General features: G+C 43.4%; 1 protein-coding gene across 2 annotated transcripts in view; it reads right to left on the bottom strand.

Moving 5' to 3' along the window:
• Positions 1-6,472: 6,472 nt before the first annotated feature.
• Positions 6,473-16,381, bottom strand: part of agk (acylglycerol kinase) — a 71,421-nt gene continuing 61,512 nt past the window's right edge. Inside the window, exons 12-15 of one of the 2 annotated variants that reach the window (XM_072484660.1) lie at positions 15,893-15,990; positions 12,469-12,539; positions 8,037-8,121; positions 6,473-6,686 (exon numbers count right to left, since the gene is read on the bottom strand). In XM_072484660.1, coding sequence (XP_072340761.1) covers positions 6,669-6,686; positions 8,037-8,121; positions 12,469-12,539; positions 15,893-15,990 — 272 coding nt within the window. In that variant the 3' untranslated portion in view covers positions 6,473-6,668. Of the gene's footprint in view, positions 6,694-8,036; positions 8,122-12,468; positions 12,540-15,892; positions 15,991-16,381 lie in introns of both variants that reach the window. The other variant, XM_072484659.1, reaches the window with a different exon arrangement.

Raw genomic sequence — 16,381 nt, 5'->3', positions numbered from 1 at the left:
AAGAAATAATTAAGGGTTTTTTATTCTATGAAAATGGAGCATACCCTTTCCAGTGGAAAAAGTCATCAATGTCCTTCATACTTTTAGCAATGTGTTGACCTGAACCAGTTCCCCTTTTCTTCACCCTCTCCTTGATCAGGAGTTTGGGTCATCACTAAACTTCTGGAAAACCTTGGTGTATTCTAGAGCACTCCCTGACCTATCCAGACACTGGAAACAGGTCATGAAAATTCCAGTGGTCTGCACAAATGCAAGCACTCTATGTTTGTGTAGAGTGGGCATTGCCAAGCTAATTCAAATGGGATCAAATGCCTGATAGGACATCCAGAACATAAACATTTGAAAAAGCACAGGGAAAGATATTTATCATGTGGTGATTGTCTTTGACCTTGTCTCTGGCATTTTGACCAAGTTTTAAGTTGCTGACATTTTTTAATGGATATATTTATCTAACAAAATACATTTCCCAGCCACCCTTGCAAACTGCAAATTTCTTGGAATAAATTACACAGAAGGGAGGGTGAACTGGGAGACAGTTATTCATCTTCATACAAGTACTGCAGCAGTCACAAATAGGTCAGTACATTTTAGGTTAGTTAACTTGCAAGCAAACATACTCCGCCATCATCACTCTGATCCAACTGCGTTAAGATCATAGAATTTACAGTGCAGAAGGAGGCCATTCGGCCCATCGAGTCTGTACCGGCTCTTGGAAAGAGCACCCCACCCAAGGTCAACACCTCCACCCTATCCCCATAACCCAGTAACCCAACCGAACACTAAGGGCAATTTTGGACACGAAGGGCAATTTAGCAGGGCCAATCCACCTAACCTGCACATCTTTGGACTGTGGGAGGAAACCGGAGCACCCGGAGGAAACCCACGCACACACGGGGAGGATGTGCAGACTCCGCACAGACAGTGACCCAAGCTGGAATCGAACCTGGGACCCTGGAGCTGTGAAGCAATTGTGCTATCCACAATGCTACCGTGCTGCCCAAGGAAGACTGTAATAAAACTTGAGAACAGGCTGACTTGAAAAAGTAAAACTGGAAAGGTAAAAGTTCTCTTTTTACTTTTATTTAGTCTTTAATGAACACAAGCACCTGCATAGAAATGCCGATTTTGGTTGAAGGATTCTCATTCTAAAATATGAGAATGATGTCTGCCTCAATAAAGCTTTTATTAGATTATGAACATCTAGCTTTATGAATCAGTGATCCTAAGGAACACAACTGAATTGGAGCATAAAATGCAAATCGTGATAATGCAAATTGTTAATGGCATTTGGCTGATACAAGCAAGTGATGTTTTAACCTCCTTTGCCCTTGGTGGAAGAAAACCATCAGTAGATACCCATGTCTCCTATCAGCCACCTTGAGGCATTGTTTGAGCTAAGCAGCGCCGGTACCCTGAATTTCCCAAAGTACAAAAGAATCATGGCATCTGGCCATGTAAGCTACCATCATTCAATATCTGTGGGTTTGGTGAAAATAAGATTTGTCTTATCTCTCGTTTGTAGATAAGTCAGTCCGGTTGGATGAATGGAAGCAAAGTTTTTAGTTCTTAAAAACATATTTGGGTACATTCACACAAAATTAACTGGAAAATGCTTTCCCCGTGTCTCCTGACATCTGTGCCACGTTCAAACTCCCTGGGCGGGATTCTCCACTCCCACGCCGAAGTGGCCGCGCCGTCGTGAACGCCGTCGAGGTTCACGACGGCGCGGAACGGCCCCGGTCCCGACCGATTCAGGCCCTGACAATGGGCCAGGATCGGGGCTGCGTCATCTACACGCGCCAGGCCTTGTCGCCCGTGTAAAAGCAGCGCCGCATATATGACGCGGCCGGCGCCGCATAACGGTCATCATCCGCGCATGCGCGGGTTGGCCGGCGCCAACCCGCGCATGCGTGGTTGCCGTCCTCTCTAAGTCCGCCCCGCAAGAAGATGGGGGTTGGATCTTGCGGGGCCGCGGAAGGAAGGAGGTCCTCCTTCAGAGAGGACGGTCCGACGAACGGTGGGCACCGATCCCGGGCCACCCCACATTCCAGGTTAGGCCGGTGCAGGTTCCCCCCCCCAGCGTTCACGCACCGCCCACGACTGCAGCGACCAGGTGTGGACGGCGCCAGGGGGAACCCGCCGTTTTGGCCTGGCCGCTCGGCCCATCCGGGCCTCAGAATAGCGGGGGTGCCGGAGAATCGCCATTTTGGGTGTCTCCGGCGATTCTCCGGCCTGCGAAACTCGACTGGGCCGTTCCCGCCACTTGGGAGAATCGCGAGAGGGCGTCGGACCGGCGTCCCCGGAAATTCTGGCGGCCCAGGCGATTCTCCCAACCAGCGTGGGAGTGGAGAATCGCGCCCCCTATGTTATGTCTGGTCTCAGCTAGGATACTGTTTCAATCTTGTTGAATCTACCTCCATATCAGATAATGTCAGAACTTGTAGTTCATTATTTGTAATATTTGATACAGCCATGGACTGTGTTTATTCATAATTATAACTTATTTAATATTAGTTCTACAAATTCAGTCACTTTCAGGAATCTTTTTTAGCTAATATTTTAAAGGACCCCCCTCTATAATTGCTGAATCCAACAGTGAAAATGCATGAAATTGTCATTTTCAGATAAGTCCTTTATTGCCACATGGGTGGCATAAATAGGAAATACAGGTGCTTGAAAAAAATCTGATTGATTTATTTCTCATATTAATGGGTCCATGGAAAAGTAAATAAAATTAGAGACTTGTCTAACCAGGTACCTGTTACCTGTCAAATCCACAGATGTACTGCCTTAGTCACCAGACGCCATATTAGATACACAAGAATGAACAGTCATCAACCTTACAATTACTAACAAGATATTGTTGCAGGTCAGATTTCAATAGCTGAATCTATTACATATCTGGCGGAAGTGCAGCTTCTCAGACATTTCCTGTTAACAAAGCTAGATTGGATACTGGTTTGGTCACCTACTGTTTTGCACGTTGCTTTGATGCTCCCCAATCCAAGTTATCGGACTGCTGGGAACTAGTGTTTGATGTGAGAACTTGAAGAATTTGAGTATGCGTTGGCCAAACACCTGCTGGGAAAACTGAATGATCGAAAGATATAGTAGCAGGAATAAGCCATTGAGCCTGTGGATCAAAAATCTAACTCAGCCTTGAATATATTAATTGACCCAGCCTCCACCACTCTCTGTGGGAGAGAATTCAAAAGACTAATGACACTCAGAAAAAATTCCCCCGCATCTGAATCTTAAAAGGGTGACCCCTTATTTGTAAACTGCACTCTTTGTCCTACATTCACCCGAGGGTGGACATCTTCTCAGCATCTACCCTGTCAAACCCCCTCAGAATCTTGTGTGTTTCAATACGATCACCTTTCATTCTTCTAAACTCAATGAGTAAAGGCCCAACCTTTTGTCATAAGACAACACCTTCATCACAGGAATCAGCTGAATGAACCATCTTTGAACTGCTTTCAATGCAAGTATATTTCGCCTTCAGAGGGCAGCACGGTGGCGCAGTGGCATTGCTGCCTCACGGCGCCAAGACCCCAGGTTCGACCCCGGCTCTGGGTCACTGTCCGTGTGGAGTTTGCACATTCTCCCCGTATTTGCATGGGTTTCTCCCCCACAACCCAAAGATGTGCAGGGTGGGTGCATTGGCTATGCTAAATTGCCCCTTAATTGAGAAAAATGAATTGGGTACTCTAAATTTATTTAAAAAAATATTTCTCCTTCAGACCAAAACTGTAGCCAGATTGATGTGATCTCACCAATACCCTGTATAGTTTTAGCCAATCTTCCTTACATTTTGTAGGCCAACCCCCTTGCAATATAGCCCAACATTCCATTTTACTTCCCAATTACTTGCTGTACCTGCACCCTAACATTTTATAATTCATGTACAAGGATACCCAGATCCTTCTGTAACTCAGAGTTCTGCAGTCTCTCTAAATACAATTTTTCCCCCCTTTTTGCCATCATATCTTAATCTATCTGTATTCCTTTGCATACACTTTATATCCTCTTGCTTTCCTATCGATCTTTGTATCATCAACAAATTAGGTTACAATGTAGTTGGTCCCTTCATCCAAGTCATTATTATAGATTGTAAACAGTTGAAGTCTCAGTACTAATTTCCTGTAACACCAGTTAGTTTGCCTGCCAACCTGAAAATGACCAATTTATCCTGATTCTTTATTTCCTGTTAGTTAGCTAATCCTCTACCCATGCTAATATAACACCCTCAACACTATGAGTGCTTATCTTGTACTGTACAATATACCTCATCGGACGACTTTTGGGAAACCAAATACACTACTTCCACTGGTCCCTCTTTATACACCCTGTTTGTTATCCCCTCAGAGAACACTAGTAAATTTAGCAAATTTTCCTTTTCACAAAAACATGTTGACTTTGTATCCTGCTCCTACCTCAATAATAGATTCTAGCATTTTCTCAATGGCTGATGTTAGATTAACTGGCTGAGTTTCCTGCGTTCAGTCTTCCTCTTTTCTTGAATACAGGTGTTATATTTGTAGTTTTCCAACCTGCTGGGACCTTTTCAGAATCTAGGGATTTTTAGAAGATTATAAACCAATGCATCCTCTATCTCTTCAGCTAAAGACGCTAGGATCCAGGCCATCATAGCCTTTAGTCCTGTTAGTTTTCCCAGTACTTCTTCCTCTTATGATCACTTTAATTTCCTCCCTCCCATTTGCCCCTCGATTTCTACTATTCTTGGGATGCTTCTCGAGTCTTCCACTGTGAAGGCACATACAAAATACTTGTTCAGTCTTCCAATCATTAGTTTCCCCAGACTAACACTCTAAGGAACCAATACCCAATATATATATATATATATATATATATATATATGTAGAATGAGAACCTGCTGAGGATTACATTGCCATTAGACAGTCCGTGTGTATTGCCTTCAAACTGCACAAACTCGCAGCTGTATAGTTTATTGGCCAACTCTTGATGGCTCATTCATATTTTGTATCACCAAGACAACCAGAAATGCACCTCTACTATTTAATGTTGTCAAAAGTGCTACTTTGGATACATGATTTTTCCAAAATCATTGTGAGCAAATACGAGTAATACCCAAAGTGTCACCTTTTGTTTTGAAGAGATGTGTTCACTTTCAGAAAGTTGACTAGCCAACAGCAAGAATCAGGAAAACCACAGTTTCCCTGTGGAATCAAACTCTGAACCAGTAACCCAGTATGTGGTTTGGATTGACTTTGAACTCTTCAATTGTATTTGGAGCAAAATCATTGAAAGACAGTTTTCTTTTCCCGTTTTAAGTTTTCCCTAGCCACAAAACTTTCAACCTAAAGGGCTCTTAATCTGGCTGCCAGGAGTAATGCAAAAATGCTTCTAGTATCTCTCTCTGGACATACTAATTGAACTCTGATGATTAACTTGTACCAGCTTGCAAAAATACAACATTATTTTTCTTCATTCAATTCATATAAATTACAATAAAACAAACATTGACTGGTGTAATGTTCAGCTATCTCTTAGCCTGTTCAGGTGGATTCAAAAGATCTCAATCAGTTCTATACAACATTCATCAGGCACCACCAAAACAGATCATAGAATTTACTGTGCAGAAGGCCATTTGGCCCATCGAGTCTGCACCGGCCCTTGGAAGAGCACCCAACTTAAGCCCAAGCATCCACCTTATCACTGTAACCCCACCTAACCATGGGTCAATTTAGCATGGCCAATCCACCTAACCTGCACATCTTTGGACTGTGGGAGGAAACCCATGCAGACACGGGGAGAAAGTGCAAACTCCACACAGTCACCCGAGGCTGGAATTGAACCCTGGAGCTGTGAGGCAGCAGTGCTAACCACTGTGCCACCGTGCCGCCCCTTACATGCAAATTGACTCCCATATTTGTCTACAAAATCAACAGATTACTTTTCCAGAATAATTCATTGTCTGCTAGGTGCTTCAGGTCATTTCAAAAACTGGAACAGTTCTAGAAACGCAAATTCCGTTCAACTTTCATATGGACGGGAACTACAACAGTGAGCTCTTTACAGATACCAGAGAATAGATTACTGACTGATTGCAGCTCTTGATTTCAAAGACTGTCTTCAATTGGCTTTCCAACTGAGTCTGTTCTGGAGAGACTGGAGTAGCTCATCAGTTCAAGAAGTTGGAATGAAGGATAAATTAAAATTAGCAGGAAACTCATCCAATCCAGTAAAACCGACCTCCAGACAAACCGCACCAATAGCAGCTTTGGGGTAAAAGATCTTCCAGATAATTCCACAATCTCAGGTAATAGTGGGCAGCTTTAGTTTGGGAAAGCAGCCGATTAATAGTAAAGATGTGTGCAAGATTTTTTTCCACCCCATTGGTGTCCTCCTGCACGACTTCTTCATGTCTGGGAAGTCCAGGAATGTCAAAAAAGTAGTTTTCCCAACATGAAATTAGATTCAGCAATACTTAACGAGTAAATAGAAGAATATTTATGGATGTATTAAGTGAACAGGTAATGGTCAGCTCGACACAGAGCTATCAAATTGAATATTCTGTGTCTGTAACTATTGCATCTGTTGTTTTTTGATAGCATCACAGAAAAACCTGAGCTTTCGAGGAAGCAGCTTCACATCAACAGAAACAGCCTCATAGTCTTCATTATCTATACTGAAGAAACCTTCTGTTCCCTGAGGAGAGAGAGAGAGAAAGGAAATAATACTGGATAAAGGCAAATTACTGTGGATGCTGGAATCTGAAACCAAAGAGAAAATGCTGAAAATCTCCGGTCTGGCAGACTGGGTGATGGCTTTGCTGAGCACCTTCGGTCTGTGCGCATTCAGGACCGAGCTTCCCGTTGCTTGCTATTTTAACACAAGACCCTGCTCCCATGCCCACATCTCTGTTATTTGCCTGCTGCAATGTTCCAGTGAAGCTCAACACAAACTGGAGGAACAACATCTCATCTTCCGGTTAGGCACACTACAGCCTTCCGGTCTCAACATCGAATTCAACAACTTCAGATGATTACCTCGACCCCTTTTTTTCATCCCATTTCATTTTAACTGTCTTTTACCATTTCTTTCTTTCTTGACTTTCTTTATATATATTTACCCCCACCCCCATCTTGTCCCCCTTTCCTCACCTTTTCTCCCCTTTGCTTTCCCCTTCCCCCCCCACACCTACATCTGTCACAGTTTACCCTCTGATGTTAGTTTCTCTGCTGTTTGGCCTTTCACACCTTTTGTTCTCTCTGTGGACTGCCATTAGCACTCTTTCCCTTGGTTTCTGTGACTATTAGCACCCTGTTCCCTTGGTTTCTGTTGTGATGACTCATCTTTCATTCACTCACTCCACAGTATAAATATTTCCCACTTTCTCGGTCTTTTAGCTTTGACAAAGGGTCATCTGGACTCGAAACGTTAGCTCTTTTCTCTTCCCACAGATGCTGCCAGACCTGCTGAGATTTTCCAGCATTTTCTCTTTGGGGGAAGGAAATAATACATTAGTTATCCAGGTTGGATCCAACCCTCTTATGAAAGGAATTGGCATTTTATGAGTATGTAACCAAATAGTCTCCAAAACATAATATCATCTGTATATAACAGTCATCCAGCAATGATTAATGCTGAATAGAAATTTATCAAACCCCAGAAGGTTTTCAATTTTTCTTTCTAGAGGAGTTTTTTCTCCTTCAGGAGGTTACCGGCTACTCTCTGATGTCTGATTGGCAGTGGAGCTGTTGCGAAAAGTAAGACAACATATATTTGAGGTAAGTAGACAGTTGAATTCCAGCCTGCAAGAAGTCAATGGAATGCAAAAGCTCATAAGAGCAGGAGGTGGAGGTGTTGTTGGGCAGGATTTTCCCCCTCACCTTAAAATTAATACTAGTGCGATAAGAGCAAGAGGAGTTTAATGCCATTGGGAGTTTAGGTGAACACAAGCTACATTTTTTAAGTGAGATAACGTAGTTCAGGGAACCCTCGTGCTGCGTATTTTCTTTAATGTATAGGACCTAAAAGTGTGACCTTACCTGGGGTAGCTGCAGTTTACAGAAACTGGCTTGGAGAATTTGGGTGCCTTCAGGACACAAGAGTGGATCAGTCAACTTCCGACTCCTGTTAATGGTCAAGCAAGAAATTGTGAGAGATCAACCAAAACACAACTGAAACAGAACTCATGACAATGTGCTACATGGCTTCTTCAGAAGTATGATGGTCACCCTTTTTTAAAAGAAATTATTAGTTCATGGGATGTGGGCATTACTGGCTGGTGCAGCATTTATTGCCCGTCCCTAATTGCCATAGAGAAGGTGATGTTGAGCTTCTTGAACTGCTGCAGTCCATGTGATGAAGGTACACCCACATTGTTAGGAAGGGAGTTTCAGAATTGACCCAAACATCACAGAATGGAGCACGACTACAATAAGGAGCAGTTATGGATATTGTACACTTATCGGATTCAGCACTGTAAAATTCAGCTAATGCAAATAAAATATGGAAGGTATTACTCCACATTTGACTGAGCTGATGAATAAAACCATAATATGTAGCAATAGTAGGCCATTCAGCCTACTCAATGAGATCATGACTGATCTAATATGATAATCCTCAATTCCACTTTCACATTTTCTCCCCATAACCCTCGATTCCCTTATTGATTTTAATTTTTTTTTTAAATAAAAAGAGTACCCAATTATGTTTTTCCAATTAAGGGGCAATTTAACATGGCCAATCCACCTAGGCTGCACATCTTTGGGTTGTGGGGGTGAGACCCACGCAGACCCAGGGAAAATGTGCAAACTCCACACGGACAGTGACCCGGGGCTGGGATTGAACCCGGGTCCTCGGCGCCGTGGAGCAACAGTGCTAACCACTGTGTCGCCCTGCGATTCCCTTATTGATTAATAGTCTCCCTACCTTGACAACCTAACCTCTACAGCCCACTGTGGTAAAGAATTCCACAGATTCACAACCCTCAGAAGAAATTCCTCCCGATCTCGGTCTTAAATGGGTGACCAATTACTCTGAGATTATGCCCTCCAGTCCTAGATAGTCTCTCCCACACAGGGAAACAAACTCTCAGCATTTACCGTCAAACCCCCTGAAAATCCCAAATGTCTCAATAAGATTGCCTCTCATCCTTCTAAACTCCCAATGAATACAGGCACAACCTACTCAACCTCTTCTTATAAGAAAATCCCTCATCTGTTACAATATCCGTATCTCCCTTTTGAGATGGTGGTATGTTCCAATTTTCTCTTTCATTTTGGAGCGGTATGACTTGCCTTGCGTCTTTCCATTAATTGACCGAGACTACCTTTCTAGGGATTCATGGCCTTCCTATAGGTTCGCTGTAAATAAATTAATGCCTCCTTCAAAATAATGAATAGATTTCACATGCAAAATGCCAATATTGCATGCCAGTGTCTTTGGGTTATTAAATCCATTGACTACCTCTAGATTTAAAACTCTTGAACTATTTCTGCAACTCTCCTTGCATAAGTCAGCCTAATAAAGGCTGAAACTGTCTTTTTTATTGACATTTTCCACTCAAAATATTAATAGGTCGATTAGCATCTGAAAAAGACATATTTTATATATCCCATCTGTATTTCAGATTTCCATCACATTCACGGTTTTCTTTCTGCCCTTGCTGTTTAATTAGGTCACCATGTCTACAGGATAGTTTCTATTTAAAACAATGGTGCTTATTTTTGGAAAACACAAGTACCAACTTCCTTTCAATGCTTGTTCTTGAAACACGGAAACAATAAAGGAAAGGGCAAATGAAAGCTCGCACTATTGCTAACTACATGTATAAACATTCAGCTATTCTTCATCCAATACCGTATTTATTCTTGGATGCGGTGGAGTGAGCAAGTTGATAACATCATTCAGGATGATCTGGCAAATGGAGGATGATTTATTTTTACTTTTAGTTTTCAAGAGTTTAAACTCCATTACTGCTCTTAAGTTGTGAGAAATTCACAAAGTGCATGCAACAATTATTTACCAGGGGCACGGAGCCTATGATTTACATCTCAGTCTCCACAGTGACTGATTGCTCAGGTAGAACTGGAATCCAGGTTAACACTCGTGTTTACACCGGAAACTAGATATTTAAAAGAATCATTTTATTGGCTGTTGGCGTTGTTGGCTAGGCCAGCATTTATTGCCCTTCCCGAGTTTCCCTAGAGGAGGTAGTGGTGAGCTGCCTTCTTGGAACTGCTGCAGTCCATGTGGTGTAGGTACACCCACGAGTGGTGTTGGAGAGGGAGTTCCAGGATTTTTACCCAGCGACAGTGAAAGAACGGCAATAAAATTCCAAGTTAGGATGGTGCGTGAGGGGAACCTCCACCATCATACCAGTGCCAAAGAACCAACAGGCAACGTGCTTCAACAACTACCGACCGGTGGCCTTGACATCAATCATTATGAAGTGCTTCGAGAGGTTGGTCATGAGAAACATCATCTCCATACTTCCAGAATGCCTCAATCCACTGCAATTCGCATACTGCTACAACCGGTCCACAGCAGACACCATCTACCTGGCCTTACACTCATCCCTGGGGCATCTCGACAACCAGACATCAGACTCCTATACATTGACTACAGCTCCACCTTCAACACCATAATCCCAGCTAAGCTCAGATCCAAACTCCAAAACCTAGGACTTGGTTCATCCCTCTGCAACTGGATCCTCGACTTCCTGACCCATAGACCACAATCAGTAAGGATAAACAATGACTGGATAGTACTCAATAAGGGGGTCCCATAAGGCTGCATACTTAAACCCCCTACTATACACCTTATACACACGACTGTGTGGCAAAATCCAGCTCCAACTCCACCCAGACGTTTGCGGTTGACACGACCGTAGTGGGTCGGATCTCAAACAACCACGAGTCAGAGTACAGAAGGGAGATGGAGAACCTAGTAGCATGGTGCAAAGACAACAATCTCTCCCTCAATGTCAGCAAAGCTAAGGAGCTGGTCATTGACATTAGGAAACAAAATATTGTACACAGCCCTGTTGGCATCAATGGTGGAGATGGTTGACAGCTTCAAATTCCTAAGTGTGCACATCACCAACTATCTGTCCTGGTCCACCCACGTCGACGCTATGGCCAAGAAAGCACAACAATGCCTATACTTCCTCAGGAAACCAAGGAAATTCGGCATGTCCACATTGACTCCTACCAATTTTTACAGATGCACCATAGGAAGCATCCTATATTGCTACATAACAGCTTGGCATGGTAACTGCTTGGCCCAAAACTGTCAGAAACTACAGAGAGAGTTGTGAACACAGCCCAGTCCATCACGCAAACATTCCTCCCATCCATTGACTCGGTCTACACCTCTTGCTTCCTTGGGAAAGTGGGCAGCATAATCAAAGACTCCTTCCAACCGGATTATTCTCTCTCCCAATCTCTTCCATCGGGCAGAAGATATAAAAGTCTGAGAACACTTACTAACAGACTCTACACATCTTCTCTACTGTTGTACGACTATACTCCATACGCTTCACCCAATGTTATGTCTATGTATTTACGTTGTATATTTATCATATGTCCTGTTTTTCATGTATGGAACGATCTGTCTGGACTGTACGCAGAACAATACTTTCACTGTACCTCAGTACACGTGACAATAAATCTAAATCTAATCTAAATCCAGATGGTGGTGTCCGAGGTACATGCTGCCCTTTTCCTTCCAGATAGTAGTGGTTGTGGATTTGGAAGGTGCTGTCTAAGGAACCTTGGTGAGTCCCTGCAGTGCATCTTGTAAATGGTACACATGGCTGCCACTGTTCGGTGGTGGTGGAGGGTTGAATGTTTGTGAAAGGAGTACCAATCAAGTGGGCTGCTTTGTCCTGGATGGCGTTGAGCTTCTGGAGTGTTGTTGGAGCTGCTCTCATCCAGACAGGTGGAGAGTATTCCCGACTTCTGCCTTGTAAGTGGTGAATAGGCTTTAGTGAGTCAGGTGGGGAGTTACTCACCACAGGATTCCTAGCCTTTGACCTGCTCTAGTAGCCACAGTATTTATATGGCTAATCCAGTTCAGTTTCTGGTCAATGGTAAACCCCCAGGATGTTGAACCCCCCAGGATTCAACATGGTAATGCCATTGAATGTCATGGGCAATGGTTAAATCCTCTCTTATTGGAGATCATCATTGCCTGGCACTTGTGTGTCACATGTTACTTGCCAGAGTCCCCACTGCCACATCAGTCAGTGCAGACAGAACTAGACTCTGGAATTAATACAGGAATGGGGGAAAGCACTTTTTTTAAGAATGGAGATAATTTTATGAAAGGTTTAACTTACATGTTTGTTTTAAGGTGGACCTGTGGTTGGTAACATTGGAAAGAGAACAACATTTCTAACACACGCTCTTCCAGAAACTGAGCTCTGAAACAGCAAATGATTTAACAAATAAACTGGAGACACATGACACCTACCCTGTAGCTACAAACTGCCCCTTGCTGATTGTGTCTGGTTCTATACAAATATTCATGGCATCCTCTGTACGCTGTAGAAAAATGAAAAGGCATTTAGCAGGGTGTTCCCTTGAATTGCTTACTCAGAATTTCAGTGTTAATATTAACCCCACCACATGTTTAACAAACAAGGGAGAATATAGCTTGGATCCAAAACAGGATGTGCACATTTTTCATTTGAGAAGATAATGAATGAGAAAATGGTAGGGTGAAGGAGCCTTGGATGACAAGAGAAGTGGAGCTTCTAGTCAAGAGGAAGAAGGAAGCTTACGTAAGGTTGAGGACGCAAGGATCTGGCACGGCTCTAGAGGATTACAAGGTAGTCAGGAAGGAACTCAAAAATGGACTCAGGAGAGCTTGAAGCGGGCATGAAAAATCCCTGGCGGGAAGGATTAGGGGAAACCCCAAGGCATTCTACATATATGTGAGAAATAAGAGGATGATCAGAGTAAGAGTAGGGCCAATCAGGGATAGCGGAGGGAACTTGTGCCTAGAGTCTGAGGAGATAGGGGAGGCCCCAAATGAATATTTTGCTTCAGTATTCACTAGAGAGAGGGACCTTGTTGCTCATGAGAACAGCGCGAACCAGGTTAATAGACTCGAACAGGTTGATATTAAGAAGGAGGATGTACTGGAAATTTTGAAAAGCCTCAGGATAGATAAGTCCCCTAGGCCTGACGGCATATACCCAAAGTTACTACGGGAAGTGAGGGAGGAGATTGCTGCGCAGTTGGCGATGATCTTTGCGTCCTCACTCTCCACTGGAGTAGTACCGGATGATTGGACGGAGGCGAATGTTGTTCCCCTGTTCAAGAAAGGGAATAGGGAAATCCCTGGGAATTACAGACCAGTCAGTCTTGAGTCTGTGGTGAGCAAAATACTGGAACGGATTCTGAGAGATAGGATTTATGATTATTTAGAAAAACATAGTTTGATTAAAGATAGTCAGCATGGCTTTGTGAGGGGCAGGTCATGCCTCACAAGCCTCATTGAATTCTTTGAGGATGTGACAAGACACATTGATGAAGGTTGGGCAGTGGATGTGGTGCATATGGATTTCAGTAAGGCATTTGATAAGGCTCCCATGGTAGGCTCATTCAGAAAGCTAGGGAGCATGGGATATAGGGAAATTTGGCTGTCTGGATACAGAATGGGTTGGCCGAAAAAAGACAGCGAGTGGTAGTGGATGGAAAGTATTCCGCCTGGAGGTCAGTGACCAGTGGTGTCCCGCAGGGATCTTCTGGGACCTCTGCTCTTTGTGGTTTTTATAAATGACTTGGATGAGGAAGTGGAAGGGCAGGTTAGTAAGTTTGCCGATGATACAAAAGTTGGTGGAGTTGTAGAAAGTGTTGAGGGCTGTTGCAGTTTACAATAGGACATTGACAGGAAGCAGAGCTGGGCTCAGAAGTGGTAGATGGAGTTCAACCTAGATAAATGTGAAGTGATTCACTTTGGAAGGTCGAATTTGAATGCTGAATACAGGGTTAAAGGCAGGATCTTGGAAGTATGGAAGAACAGAGGGAATTTGGAATCCACGTACATAGATCCCTCAAAGTTGCCACCCAGGTTGATAGGGTTGTCAAGAAGGCACATGGTATGTTGGCTTTCATTAACAGGGGGATTGATTATTAAGAGCCACGAGGTTTTGCTGCAGCATTATAAAACCCTGGTTAGACCACACTTATAATATTGTGTCCAGTTCTGGTCGCCTCATTATAGGAAGGATGTGGATGCTTTGGAGAGGGTGCAGAGGAGATTTACCAGGATGCTGGCTGGACTGGAGGGCATGCCTTATGAAGAAAGGTTGAGGGAGCTAGGGTTTTCTCACTGGAGCGAAGAAGGAAGAGAGGTGGCTTGATTGAGGTCTACAAGGTGATGTTGTGGGCCAGGATTTAGAGAATCCCAAAGTGTATCATGGAGTTCACCTGACCCACAACTTTTAATAGATTGTGGCATGGGGAGCACATGGCTTACTCTACAGGTATGGTACAGCAGAAAATGGACCAGTGGTTTGTAAAACAAAACAATGTTTATTCTATGAACTCAAGTTAACCTTTCTAAAACAAACGGTGAACATCTTAGCAACCAGTAAATCAAATACACCCCCCAAAGAATACAACACTAAATAACCTGTATGTCCTTTTAACATCCAAAAACTTAACAAACCTTCAAACAGGAGCACATTAGGGTTTCCATTCAATACTGAAATCATTTATAATTCTGAATTCACAAAATGATTAAGAGATAGTCCTTCATGGCAGAGATCAACAGCAGTGCAGCTCACAGACACATCCAAGCTTTCTCAAACAAACTAAAAAAGCAGAAGTAGAGCTCAGCTCCACCCACACTGACATCAATCCAGTAACATGAGCAGCTCCATTTCTCAAAAGGTATATTTCTTAAACACCCATTTCTTAAAGGGTACTCTCACATGACAGTGATGAGAGGCATGGATAGAGTGGATAGCCAGAGACTTTCCCCCAGGGCGGAAATGGCTGTCACAAGGGAACATAATTTTAAGGTGATTGGAGGAAGGTATAGGGGAGATGTCAGAGGTAGGTTCTTTACACAGAGTGGTGGGTGTGTGGAATGCACTGCCAGCAGAGGTGGTGGAGTCAGAGTCATTAGGGTCATTTAAGTGACTCTTGGACAAGCACATGGACAGCAGTAAATTGAAGCGGTGTATGTTAGGTTGATCCTAGGTTAGGATAAATGGTCGGCACAACATCGTGGGCCGAAGGGCCTGTACTGTGCTGTACTGTTCTATGTTCTAAAAAGGGATTTAATGCTTCCAACTCAGCGAAACTCTGATTGTACAAAAAGCACTGGTAGCAATGAGTACAGCTGCTGGGAGCTGGGAGTACACCCCGTGTTTGACTTCCTCTGCCCATTTCACATGGAATACATCTGGTTCCAGCCAAGAGAAGATAAAGGTAAATCAGACATCAGTTGCCTATTCCATTATGAAATGAAGTGAAAATCGCTTATTGTCACAAGTACGCTTCAAATGAAGTTACTGTGAAAAGCCCCTAGTCGCACATTCCGGCGCCTGTTCAGGGAGGCTGGTACCGGGAATTGAACTATGCTGCTGGCCTGCCTTGGTCTTCTTTAAAAGCCAGCTCTTTAGCCCTGTGCTAAGCCAGCATTACATGATTAAGCAGCAGCACTGTCAAAAGCATTTAGGCCAAATAAGTCTAATCACGAGTGCGCACCTTCGTATTCCCTACTGACTTGGGTAACATTTTGTTACCCATTGACTTATATCACTACATTCGTGCAGTCAAATCGCAATATAATTTAGTGAAATTATAGTAAAATAGCACTAAATGGACCATGTGGCCATTGTCAGCTCCTGGCTGAAGGTACAAATAGTAAATGCTCTCACCTTGAGATCTGCCTGCTTGTTGAGTGTGCTGATGGTCACTTCCACTGCTGATTCCTGTACTTCCTCCCACTGCTCTGGCTCCAATGGCATTAACATCACTGCAGTCAGAATAGGAACCCAATGAAAACTCTGAAGACCATTTTCCAAAGACAAACCACTTACAAGCAGAACTATTTCATCATGCTCCATGGTGCCTGAGCAGACCTATTCTAAACACAGAGAATGCACGTCACTCTCAACCAAATACCAACCATCATTTGATTTCCCCCCCCATCCTTTTTAAAAAAGATTGGGTCAGTTTTCCATGATTTCATACTGTTGTCCACTCTTCATCTGCTTGTCCGGAAACTACTGCAATGGAAAGTATGGACACAGTCTGTTTACAGGTTACTGACAGTGTACTTCATAGCAGATCACCAGGAAGTGGAACAAACTGGTAGGGCACAATTGTCCCCATTTCATCACATGGGAAATGCTGCTGCACCTTCC

Source organism: Scyliorhinus torazame, chromosome 19 (assembly GCF_047496885.1).
Source record: "Scyliorhinus torazame isolate Kashiwa2021f chromosome 19, sScyTor2.1, whole genome shotgun sequence".
NCBI lineage: Eukaryota > Metazoa > Chordata > Chondrichthyes > Carcharhiniformes > Scyliorhinidae > Scyliorhinus > Scyliorhinus torazame.
This window is presented reverse-complemented; position numbering and strand designations above follow the sequence as displayed.